This window comes from Mauremys reevesii, linkage group 3, assembly GCF_016161935.1.
Source record: "Mauremys reevesii isolate NIE-2019 linkage group 3, ASM1616193v1, whole genome shotgun sequence".
Taxonomy (NCBI): domain Eukaryota; kingdom Metazoa; phylum Chordata; order Testudines; family Geoemydidae; genus Mauremys; species Mauremys reevesii.
In genome coordinates, this window is record NC_052625.1 from 7,647,059 (window position 1) to 7,660,736 (window position 13,678).

At 41.9% G+C, this 13,678-nt stretch overlaps 1 protein-coding gene across 1 annotated transcript in view; it reads right to left on the reverse strand.

Annotated features, from left to right (window-relative positions):
- Window positions 1–13,678, reverse strand: part of GPCPD1 (glycerophosphocholine phosphodiesterase 1) — an 80,887-nt gene that overhangs the window by 52,189 nt on the left and 15,020 nt on the right. Inside the window, exons 3-4 of the mRNA XM_039528583.1 lie at window positions 5,080–5,170; window positions 3,735–3,819 (exon numbers count right to left, since the gene is read on the reverse strand). Coding sequence (XP_039384517.1) covers window positions 3,735–3,819; window positions 5,080–5,170 — 176 coding nt within the window. The remainder of the gene's footprint in view (window positions 1–3,734; window positions 3,820–5,079; window positions 5,171–13,678) is intronic.

A 13,678-nucleotide genomic window follows, 5' to 3' on the forward strand; every position in this document is an offset into this window, starting at 1 on the left:
TAACACACAACTTGCTGCTGTAGCACAGTAAAGTGGAGAACCCCTTCGTTGCTAGCAGTTAGGCAGAAACTAGAAGTTGCTAGCCTGCTACTGACTGACAGCCAAAGGATTTTACTAGGGTACTCTAATAGTAAACAGAGTATGAACCCAAGATTCATCTTTGGAGTGTTTATTACTAGAAAATTAAGAAAATACAAAGCTCTGTTAAAATCCCCATGAATATATCAAATGGTATTCTGCCAATATTTAAAAGTGACTGAAGAGTGATGCCAAGTTTTCAAAGCTTTGCTACATCCACTGGTGGCTTAGTCACTGCATAGTTCCTTGAAGGTAATTCCCTAAATGTGCAAACTTATTTACTGGAAGGGAAAAAATTAAATAAAGGATAAGAGTTTATGTATTTTATTTATTCTGTATTGACCATAATGAGCTTTTTAAAACATACTTAATAGTATAGTATATTTAATTTATCTATATATAATATACATGCATGACTTATGTTCCAAACAGGATTGCTATTTTTTTTTTCAACAGGTACCTAGAAGCAACCTGCTCAAATAAAGAACTTCATAAAAATAGAAAGAACTGTGAAGCAAAATAGTTGTAATAAGTGAGTATATCTTCAAAGACATATATATGTTTGAAACAAAAGCTCAGCTTGTACAAAATAGCAGAAATATCTAGATACCTTGCTTCAATAACTATATGTAACCATTTGTTCAGAAAAATGCACAAGATAACTTTTGCAATAGCTTTTATGCATCTAGAATTCATTAAAAGCTTTTTCCTTCTGCATGGATGTGCTGCATTTCATTAATGCACCCAATATATGCATTAATTGTACACGAATAATTTATGTTCATGAATTTTCATTTATACACCTCTACCCCAATATAACACTGTCTTTGAGAGCAAAAAAAAAAAATCTTACGTTATAGGTGAAACTGTGTTATATCAAACTTGCTTTGATCCGCCGGAGTGCGCAGCCTACTCCCCCAGAGCACTGTTTTACCATGTTATATCCGAATTTGTGTTATATTGGGTCGCGTTATATCAGGGCAGAGGTGTATTTATAAATCGGGGAAAGGGGGGAGAGATGGCAGCAAAACAACCCAAGACAGTTACTAACTGGTATTAAATATTCATATTGATTGTACACAAATACTTCAGTATAAACTGCCCTTTTAATTTGACACTATATTTCAAAGTGAAATAAGACTGGTCAGAGATACTACCCAAAATGGCATTTTACAAGATTGAGGGAAAGGATTTTTTGGCTTATTTCTTCTTGAATATGAATACTGATTAGAAGCATCTTTTGCTGTGCTAAAATGTTCAGCTTCTCATTTGTATTAGTATTTTGTTTCTAGATAGATATAGGTGGAAGTGGTCAGTTTCCTACGACCTTTAGCTTAGCCAATATTCACATATATATCAATATGATGTTCTGATTCAAGCATATGAGGCACCCCCAGTTCATGAAGAAATGTGAAACAGAACTACTAACCACTTTACATATTTAAACTGAGTTTGTCTTTAGCATTTTTTATTCTAATACGTTTCAGTTTGTAAACTTATAAACATTATGGGACTATAGTACAAAAGGACTTTTTCCAAAACATATTTAGAGATACTTAACCCCCTAATTTGTTTATTAGCTGAAGGATTAGCATATAAGTATTCAAGTGATTATTCATAGATAGATTAAAAGTTCAAGATATATGAAGTACCTTTCAGACCCTTACTAAATTTTATGTTAGTGCAACAGTACAGATGCAACGTTTCAAATTTAGAAGTTAACCAAGAGTACTAAATAAAAACAGCAGGAAATATATAATACAGTCCAGTGATTGAAAAGTGTTTTGAATCTAAAATTATATTAAAAACATAGCTCTTAGTTATTACATTATTGTTTCATCTCCTTAGGTTCTCTGTATACCTTGTTCATTTGTGTGGCACCTTTTATTTTGTTCTTAAACTTGTCCACTCCACCCATGCAACTGATCTTTCCTATATTCATAAACAACTTAAGAACTAAAAAAAGGAAAAACCACTAGAAAAGCATTTCTAGACACAAAAGCCAAATTTTATTAAAAATGAAGTCAGGTGTTTGTAACAAGGTGCAATTTAAAGTTTGCGGGTGGATAGTTCTCACTATGGCTATTTATATGGGTTTTTATATACAGTAGCTATTTACTCTGCTATTCCATAAAATTCATACTTACCTTGGCAGCCTCTGCATCACACGGTACATAGAGCGTGCACGATACAGAGCACCTACTTAAAGAAACACACTCACCAATATATACTGTGAACTTTTACAAATATTACAAGGGAAAAATGTGTTTTACTAGCAAAAAATTCCTTGCCAATTTTCTTTAAATCTAAGTGTGCTTTTCCCCCCAGTTTGTTACTGCTTACATTTTAAATATTGGGGTATGTGAACAATTAGAAGGATACTATCCGATTTGTTAGGCCTAAAAACTGACCTACCTTGACAGGAGTACCAATTTATAAATTTCTCATCTTGAAAAAACCATCATTGCACCCTCCTCTTATGCCCCCAGAATATTTCACAAATATCTATTTTAAGTCTCAGTTTAAGATTGGTTGATTTCACATGCTGGAACTGATAAACTAACACTATCTTTTAGAGTATGTGTCAAATAAGCTAATGTTAGAGAATTTTAATAATGTATTTTTCAACTCAAGAAAGAATTTTTCCCAATCGCCAAAAAATGAAAACCAAGAACAGTAAATTTTTAGACCTATTAGCCATGAAATAATTTAAAATAATTGAGCTATACATAGAGGATGCACGATTCTGCAGCCCTTCTTCCATGCACTTACTTACTACTGAAGTCACATATAATTGACAATGAATTGTGCCCAGGTGAAGAACTACAATATATTTGTAGACGTAATAGGTGCAAAACATAAATAAATAAATAAATAAAAAGACAGTTGGGTGGGTTTAGTGGACCCCTTTTCTTCAGTATGGTGGATTCTAGGAAAATGCAGCTGAACAGTAGCTGTTTGTCTTCCCCTACATCTCCTTGGAGCTCTCCTATCCTTAATCCCAAGAAGAGCTTGGTATCCACAGATGAGTATGCTGCCTTCTAACTCCTACTCACATGCATCTTCAGTATGAATCCATGTAAAAACTGCAGGTGTATAACTCATGCAAATGCCTACATAGGAACTATGGAAAATATTGGAATGCTCTCACTCTTTTTTGGCTTTTTTAAATGAAAGCAGTTAAGATGTGGCAACTCCACAAGAAAAGAGGCAGTTAACATTTAATGTTTTATCAAAAAATGTAAATATTAAAGACAGCCTGGTAAGGCAGAATTTTAGTGTGTTTACTGAAATTACCAATAATTTTCTTCTGCTATTACACATTCACATTATTATGATGCAATACTCTTACTCTGATTAATAAACTTGTTGGCTTTTAATGATTACTTCTAGTGAGAACAGATAAAGACGACCTGCAGTTATGATGGATTTTGTATGTATTTAAGCTCACTTTTTTGGTGGAACAAAAACCAGCAATTGTGGGGCAGGGCAGTAGGCATGACTAAAGTAACAAACTCCATTTAGTAACAGTAAGTTGTCGCAGACTAAGTTTGTGTCTTTTATTATTTTGCTGGAGTCATAAGACCTATTCCTTATGAAGTTAAAGTATTACAGTAAAAACTAAAAGAAAAAAAAGCTTAAAAAGTTATCCATACCTTGGGTTCTAAGAAGCACCCTTTAAAATATCGATACTGAACAGCAACTCCTCTAGTAAGTTCAACAGTAGTTTTCCATAACGTACTGTGGAAAAATAGTTTTTAAAAGTATTTGGTTACATGAAGGTTTTCAAAAATTTTTATCGTTAGCCCAAAACTAAAAGTTTTATAGAAACGGGTAAGTATACAAACATGGCTTTGGGAAAAATATGATTTTACTATCAAAGTACATTTCTTGCTACCTTTTAAGAAAGCACCAGGGCTGTTTAAAAAAAAAAGTTAGTCAAAGAAACAGATTCAAGAATGCTAGCTTAGTGTATTTGTGAAACTTGAATAGCAACACTGAATTTATTAACAGCCCTCTAAAATGGTTTGAGAGGCTGAAAGCATTTTACAACATTTATAATGAAGTTGCAGTACGATTTTATTGCTACAACCATCTATTATCAATGCTGCAGTCGTGATTCAGTCATTTAGAAAGAGACCACATGTAGAATATTGTGGTAATACAAATATGCAGCATTGTCAGTTTTTCCATTAAATATAAAAAGCTTTGAAACTTGATTGTGATCTCAGACATAAGTGCATGTTCTCATATGTCTTGTAAAATAAACTACATGTAAAAAAAAAAATCACAAAAAGTTCTGTTCTAGGTGACTTAATTAAGCATGCATCAAGTAAAATAAAATACATAGCACTTCTATTGTGCCTTTCATCTGTAGATCTGAGGTGTTTTACAAAGTAAGGGAAAAATTTTCATTTAAAAGATAGGGGGAAAATGAGAAACAGTTAAATGAATAAGGTCACACACAGTCACTGGCAGAGTTAGAAACAGATTCCATGCATGCTATTCCCCAAACCAGAGAAAAATAAGCAACATAGTGTAATTTTAAGAAAATGGTTGACTCTTTCTGCAGTATTTATTCTCATACTAAACCATTTAAAATGTATGCAACACAAGTGTTAGTGTTTGATATTCCCCCACTCATTGCTACACAAAAAAATTACTCTTATTACAGGTTTACAGTCACAGCAACAGAAGTTTTTAGTACAGATCATCCATAACTGCACTTTAAAGAAGATTTTGCAAGTGTACTGCTGAGCAGTGCTACCACCCCACTCCAGTATGTGATATCACTCATAACTGGAAAAGCACATGTGTAAGTTACAAATTGTATTACATTAGTAAACAACTTTTTTCTAAAAATGCATTCCAAATGATCAAGCAATGGAGAGACCTGATTAGATAAACATGTTCTATGAATTGTGTGTATAGTTTTTAGAATTCTGAATTCAGTATCAAAATGCAAGTATTAGATCAGTGTTTTTATTACTAAAAGCTTACCCATCAGCATCATCAGCCTGAAGTACCACTGCAGTTTGAGGATTCCAGTTTCCTAAAGCGCTGCAACTCCCACATATTGCAAAAACCTCTCCTAGGAAGATAATCATCATAATTATTTAGACTTGTCTTCAATTAGAAAGGACATTCTACACAGTGGTTGAAGGGATTTAAAAACTTGTGATACATGAAAGACACCAATCCATCTCTCTTCATTATTTTTGTTTCACAAAGGATATTTTACTACAGGACTGACTGTGCTTCACATTTCATCTCCATCTTGAAGGCTTCACCTCCAGTTTACCGATGGGCAGGTCCATTGACAGTCACTGCTAAATAACAGGGACAACCACACAAATGCTTCTGCAGACAATGGTAGAGGCAGATTCTGAAGCACAGATGCTTAATGCCAAGTCAGTTTCCTTGAAATTCATTTCAAATACATAATAGTAGCTCAAGCAGAATTTTACACTCAATAGTCAGCAACTACTTTGTTGTTTATTTTTAAGTCTCTTAACTGGTGTCAACAAGCAGGAAAGCACTGATAAGAGAGCAGGCTGCTAATTTATTTTGGCATTTTCAAACTTGAATACTTGACTTTTCAACCTTAATCTTGTTCTTTTAGGGTTTTTTTTATGTTTACATGAATAGAAAAGCAACACACAAAATTAATTGGATTGTGCATATGTACATTACACCTGCATTAAAAGGATATGCAACAGAGGCAAGTTAAGGGGTTAATGCTTCTGTTGGGACGTTAACATTCAGAATCTCAAGAATTTTCCCCTGGATTACTTGAACTGCACAACTTTAACGTTCTTCCTTTTCTTGATGTTAAAACAGTACTTTTGGAGGTTTGGGGTTTTTTGTAGTTTACACAGTGAGCATTGCCTCCTCTCCCTCATGCAAAGTGTTCCACTTCAGAGCAGTAGTCTATACATGCAAGAACATAGAAATATTAACACAGTGATGGGGTTTCATTTGGCTCTGCTGTAAGTTTTAGGAGAAGCTCACTGAGCTTTTCCCTCTACTCACCACCTCCCTCCCCAAAACGCCTATAAAAGTATTACCCCTTCATTAAGAACAATTTGCATGCAAAAATTTCAAATGTCAGTCATTTCTACTAGAACTGTTCCTAAAAAGTAAAAACCAGGATTAGAATTTGTTTCACCCTCACTAAAAACTGAATTGTCTTAATGTCACCTTTGGGCTGAGACCAAACATGCAGCATTTTTAGCCCAAAAGGAAAATAGTTCTTTAATTTCAGTAAACATGAGCATCAGAAAAATGGGATTAATGAAGACTAACCTACCTGTTATGACAATGGGCTAGGTATTTTCAACTATTAAACTTGAACCAATCTTACAGAGACACAGGGAGCCTTAATAAAAAGCTGTGAACCTGTGCCACAAGTCATTATATCTGACAGCTATTTCAAATTCTCATACTGGGAAAGAATATATTGCAGCTTGGAGGTAGATGCAAAACTTACAACTTTAAAAAGGATGTTACCAAGTTCATTCAGTCCCAGTAATAGTAATTATTCATCCCATTTAGTATTTTGCCAATCAAATTTTGCATCAATATTTTCTTTAAATATTAAAAAGAAAAAACAGAACACAGACCTACTTTACAGTTTGTTGTAAACCTACAATGGCAGATGGGTAATATGACAATGCACTTACTATGTAACTGGTGCGCACAAAATCAATGCAAGTCAGGTGCTATTCTTTAAAAAACACGTGCTACAGAAAAGATTTGTTTAACACCATGCAGCTACAAAGGCAAGAGATTCCAAACTAGAACTGTTATAGTAGATTAATATTAAGGTAAAAACACTTGGAACACTCTTAAAATACAGCAGATTCCATTTAACAGCAATGATATTAGTAACTTCCAGTTAATAGCAACATATTGCTGGAAATAAATCCCACCTCATTAACATCAACGTTAATTGGATTTGGGTATCAGCAATGGCATACTGCTTATTAGCAACATTGGGGGGGGGTGAAGAAATGCACCATCTGAAAGCAGGTTTGCAAGGCTGCAGCCAGGGAAGGAAGTGCTGTAGTGCTTAATTTGCACCAGGGCTTACCAGTGCTGAGCCCCGGCATTTCTGGGCTTGCCACATCAGTTATGGAAGTTAAAAAATTGCTTGAGCTCTAGCATTACAAATTTAAGCACTGAAGTGCTGGGATATGCCTATCTCTGGCTGCAACCCCACAAGTCTGCCTGTGGCCAGTGCTCAGTCTATCCCAAAAATTTTCTTTCTGTGATTGCAAACCTGTCTGCACATAGGCCCTGCATAAGCAGTAAGGGGCTGTGGGAAGAGCCATAGCAGGGAGTGGGGCTGCAGCCTGGCTGCATGGTACCTCTCCCTAAACCCTTCCAGAAGATTGCAGCAGGGAAGGAAGTGCTGGGAAGCGTTGAACCCCGATCACTGGACAGCACAAGAAGATGTACAGTGCAGCTCCATGGGTCTCCTGTGCTCTTGCTGCCCATGGAAGCAGGGTTGCAGCACCCCACTCCATTGCTGTCCTCTACACAGGCAGGCTTGTAGTGCTGCAGCCAGGGATGGCACGTCCCAACGCTTCTTCCCGGGCTATTGCCTTGCAAACCTGCCTTCCACTTTTCAGCAACTTCTGGATAAGAGCAACTTTTTTCTGGCAACTGAGGGGTTGCTAGTAAGTCAAATCTACCTAGTAGCTTTTAGCAAGTTTTTAAAGCATTTAAGAAGTTCACGGCCTGGATTATTCTGAGGAAAGAAAAAAAAAGGTTGGGGGCGGGACACAAAACAAAACACAGATCTGTCCCACACGCACATCACAGATACCAGGTCTCTTGTCTTAAGAGTAAGAGTAAAGTCTGTGTACTGGCCAATCTCTAGATTAGATAATTATATTCTGCCTCTCTAAATTCCCCTGCAGTTTTATTTAGCAATATTCTTCATTTCTTGTCCTAAATGTGTGAAGGTTTGGCAATTGCTCACCACACAGAAAGCTGCAACACACAAGTGGCTATATTTAAATGATAGAGGTAGTGAACCCTTATGTACCTTCAGAAAGGTGTTGAGGCTTAATTAGTGTTTGTAAAATGCTGTAAAGTCCCTAGATGAAAGGCACTAGAGAAACGCAAGTATATTATAAACTTGAATTCCTTAATGTTAAGAGCATTTTCAAGTTCACTGCAACACTCCATAGCTGAATACTACAGAAAATAGTAGTGGGACTAAAATACATATTCTCTCAATGCACTAGGCAAGGATTCTAATTTCATACATCACTTACTATTTATAGCTGTGATTTGACAAAATTCACACACACTATGTCTAGATAAGGAGGAAAAAATATATAACTGCATAGAGAACTGCTGAAGCCTCTTGGAAAGTTTGTTTACATGTCCACAAGCCTGCTTCCTGCCTCTGCTGATACCCAAAGCACTTCTCCACTAGTAGCAGCAAAATGAAACTAAGGGCTGGTCTTCATAAGACCTGCTAAATTGACGGCAGAGCGACTCAGGTCTGGTCCACACTAGGACTTTAATTCGAATTTAGCAGCGTTAATTCGAATTAACCGTGCACCCGTCCACACCACGAAGCTATTTAATTCGACATAGAGGGCTCTTTAGTTCGACTTCTGTACTCCTCCCCGACGAGGGAAGTAGCGCTAAATTCGACATGGCCATGTTGAATTAGGCTAGGTGTGGACGGAAATCGACCTTAGTAGCTCCGGGAGCTATCCCACACTGCACCACTCTGTTGACGCTCTGGACAGCAGTCCGAGCTTGGATGTTCTGATCAGGCACACAGGAAAAGCCCCAGGAAAATTTGAATTCCTTTTCCTGCCTGGCCAGTTTGAATCTCATTTCCTGGTTGGACATCGGGGCGAGCTCAGCAGCACCGGCAACGATGCAGAGCTCTCCAGCAGAGGAGTTCATGCGATCTCAGAATAGAAACAGGGCCCCAGCATGGACTGACCGGGAAGTCTTGGATCTGATCGGTGTGTGGGGCGAGGAGTCTGTGCTTTCGGAGCTGCGCTCCAAAAAACGGAATGCAAAGACCTACGAGAAGGTCTCCAAAGCCATGAGAGACAGAGGATACAGCCGGGATGCAACGCAGTGCCGCGTGAAAATCAAGGACCTGAGACAAGGCTACCACAAGACCAAAGCGGCAAACGGACGCTCCGGAGCCTGCCACCACTGCCCCACCAGTGACCGTGGACTCTGACGATGGGATAGTGTCGACGGCCAGTTCCTCGGCGATGTTCGCGGACGGGGAAGATGAGGAAGGGTTTGTGGAGGACGAGGCAGGCGACAGCGCTTACAACGCTGGATTCCCCCGACAGCCAGGATCTCTTCATCACCCTCATGGAGATCCCCTACCAATCCTCCCCGGCCGTTAACCTGGACCCTGATTCAGGGGAAGGATCAGTCGTTAAGTGCTTTAAACATGTAAACTTTTACTATTAATGGAACAGGAATCTGAACTATGTGAAAAGGAGGTCTATATATATATGGGGATAGAACAGAAATCCTCCTGGGAGATCTCCACGAAGCTCTCCTGGAGGTAATCGAAAAGCCTCCGCAGGAGGTTCCTGGGGAGAGCTGCCTTATTGGGTGCTCCGTGGTAGCACACCTTTTCCGCGCCAGGCTTTCATGAGGTACTCAGGGAGCATTGCCTCCCCGAACATGGCTGCATAGGCCCCTGGTTTGTGCTGGCTTTCACGCAGCATGCGCTCTCTATCTCCTTCAGTGACCGTCCTCAGGGTGATCTCGCTCAGAGACTCCTGCATCTAATTAGGGGAATTACTGTAATGTTACGCCTGGTCCAAACTATTTTTAAAAAATCTCCAGACAGACGGTGTAGCAGAGACTCAGCACGCTGCTGCGTGACAAGCGTAACGGAAAGCCAAAGAATCAAATGGACGCTCATGGAGGGAGGGGGGATTGAGGACGCAAGCTATCCCACGGTTCCTGCAGTCTCCGAAAAGCATTTGCATTCTTGGCTGAGCTCCCAATACCTGTACGGTCAAACACATTGTCCGCGGCAGTTCAGGGCATAGCTCGTCAATGTACCCCCCTCCCCCACCTCCAGAAGGAAAAGGAAAAAAAATCGTTTCTTGACTCTTTTAAATGTCACGCTATGTGTACTGAATGCTGCTGGTAGACGCGATGCTGCGGCCCTGTACTGTAGCATCCTCCCCCCCCCCCCCCGCCTCATGGGTGGCTGACGGTGCAATGTGACTGATATCCGTCATCATCAGCCTTGCGGTAGATGGTGTAGTGCAATACGACTGGTACCCATCCTCGTCATCAGCCCATAAGTAGACGGCCTGCTAACCGTCTTCATCATAGCAACAGGGGGCTGAGCTCCATCAGCCCCCGCCCTTCATGTGTAAAGAAAAGATTCTGTACTGCCTGGACTGTCATAGCAGCAGGATGCTGTTCTCCTCTCCCCCACACTGCTTAATGTCCTGTCTGGACAATCATAGCAGCTGGAGGCTGCCTTCCCCTCATTTCATTTCACTAACAAGTCACTGTTTCTTATTCCTGCATTCTTTATTACTTCAGCACACAAATCAGGGGACACTGCAATGGTAGCCCGGGAAGGCTGGGGGAGGAGGGAAGCAACAGGTGGGGTTGTTGCAGGAGCACCCCCTGTGAATGCCATGCAGCTCATCATTCCTGCATAATCTGACACGGAGCGGCTGTGCTCTCTGGTTCTCTGAAACACTGGATCTCTACTACACTAGTCCCATATTCTATGCCGGAATTATTCTATTTTTACATACCATAAAGGAGGGATTGACTCGGGGAGTCATTCCCAGTTTTGTCTTTTGCGCCCCCGGCTGATCTCGGCCAGGGGCACCTATGACAGCAGCAGAAGGTATAATGCAATACGACTGGTAACCGTCATCACATTGCCAATTTACAATGGCATGGTAGATGGTACAGTATGGCTGATAACCATCTCTGCTGTCATGCAAAAGCAAATGAATGCTGCTGTGTAGCGCTGCTGAATCGCCCCTGTCCGCGGCATCTAATACACATACGGTGACAGTGACAAAAGGCAAAACAGGCTCCATGGTTGCCACGCTATGGCGTCTGCCAGAGTAATCCAGGGAAAACGGGCTCAAAATGATTGTCTGCTGTTGCTTTTCCGGAGGAAGGAATGAGTGACTACATTTACCCAGAACCACCCGCAACAATGAAATTTGCCCCATCAGGCACTAGGATCTCAACCCAGAATTCAAAGGGTCGGGGGACACTGCGATGGGGTGGGACAGGGGCAGAGTTTACGCTTTCCGGATCGCCTGCAGCAGGAGTGCGCACGAGATAGGTGCTGTGCATGCTCTTGTTCACAGACACAGACTAGACTGTGTTCATTGTTCGCAAAAATGTATCTTTGCAAGGAATTCACTCCCTTTTTCCCATCACACAGCTTCGACTGTCTCCAGACCTGCCACAGCATCCCCCTCACAGAGGCTGGCAAAGATTAGGCGGCGAAAGAAAAAGACACGGGACGAGATGTTCGCTGAACTTATGGGCTGCTCCCGAGCCGAGGCGGACCAGCAGAGCCAGTGGAGGGAGACCCTCTCTCTGTACCAGCGCTCACACAGCGAACGGGAGGAGAGGTGGCGTGAGGAAGACAAGCAGGCGACTCAAACGCTGCTTGGACTAATGAGGGAGCAAACGGACACGTTCAGGCGCCTTGTGGATGTTATGCAGGACCTCAGGCAGGAGGACAGAGCCCCCCTGCAGTGTATCTGCAACCGCCCTCCCCCGCCACAAAGTCCCATACCCCCCTCACCCAAAATAACCAGAAGGAGGGGCGCCAGGGGCCGTGAAAACTGTCACTGCACCCCAGCAGAGTGCTCAAGTACCCAAAAGCTCTCATACCCTAAATTTTGAGAAGTCCTTCCCTTCCTGACTCACCCAAGCCCCAATCCCAGTTTCATCCCCTAACTGTCTAGTTAATTATTAAAAATACTTTGCTGTTAATTACTGTTTCCGTCATGCTTTTTTACAGAAGACTGTGTTTGAAGGGGGGGTGGGGAAGGGGGTTGGTAATTGCATAGGACGGTCACCTTTACCAGGGTACAGACACGGGGGCAGGATCAGCAGCAGGTCACACACACAGTGCAGTCAGTAGGCATCCTGGTCGGTATGGGAGGTGGTTTCCAGGTTCTGTGTGGGTGGGGGGGTACGTGACTTTGTAGCGGGGGAGGGCGGTTACAGATCTTATGCAGCGGTCCTTGTCCTGGACCGCAGAGTCACGCAGCAGAGGAATCTGTATCCGTCCTCCTCCGCCAAGGTCACATAGCCCCCGCACACAGAATCCCAAAAAGGAGGAATGGCAGACTCCGTTGAAACAACCAGTCCGGCACTGCGGACCGCTTTAGGAGCAGGAGCCTGTCATTCCTCGAGTTTAGAGGTGGTCTTTACATCACTGCACACCCTGCCCAGCACAGTCTGCGTCCCAGTTTCAATCCTTTAACGCAAAGTCATTAATAAAGAAACCTTTGTAAAGTTACAGTGGAACATGTATTTTATTTTTACACGTGTGTTGGAAGTGGGGGAAACGGGGTGAATGGGGTATGTAACTGCAGAGGATAGTCAACAGTAACTGGGTAAAGAAACAGGGGCAGGTTCAGCTTCTCTGTAAAGAAACTGAACAGTCACAGGTCACGCTGCTCGCTGGTACTTGAAGAGTTCCTTGTCGCTGTCCAAGGCGCCTGTATAGGGCTTCATGAGCCAGGGCATTAGCGGGTAGGCTGGGTCCCTGAGGATCACTATAGGCATCTGCACATCCCCAACAGTTATTTTGTGGTCCGGGAAGAAACTACCTTCCTGCAGGTGTATAAACAGACCACAGTTCCTGAAAACACGCGCGTCATGAACCTTGCCTGGCCACCCAACGTTGATGTTGGCAAAATGTCCCCTATGGTCCACCAGTGCTTGCAGCACCATTGAAAAGTAGCCCGATTTCTCAGCAGCTGACTGTGGAAGAGGTGGACGATAAGGTGCGAGGAGGTGAAAACGGCCATAACTGCAGCGGGCTCCATGCTCGCAGTGCTGTGGTGTCCGCGCTGTCACTGACCAGAAAAGTGCACGAACAGATTGCCCACAGGCGCTTTCAAGGAGGGAGGGCGTGATTGACAGTTCAATGATGACAGTTACCCAAAACCACCCTCGACACATTTTTTCCCCCAGCAGGCATTGGGGGCTCTACCCAGCATTCCAATGGGCAGCGGGGACTGCGGGAACTGTGGGATAGCTTCATCGACTTTGGAAGCGGTGAACTGTGGGATAGCTTCCCACAGTGCACCGCTTCCAAAGTCGACGCTTGCCCCGTTAGTGTGGACTCACAAAGTCGAATTAGTGTCCTTAGTGTGGATACACAAATTCGACTTCGTAAGGTCGATTCCACAAATTCGACTTAAGTTGATTCGAACTACTCTTGTAGCGTAGACATACCCTCAGGTACTCCAGCTCTCCAAGAAGAGTGAGGGAAGTTGACTGGAGAGGTCCCCCCCCTCAACACAGCGCAGTAAAGACACCACAGTAAGTCAACGTAAACTATGTCATTATTCACGTAGCTAGA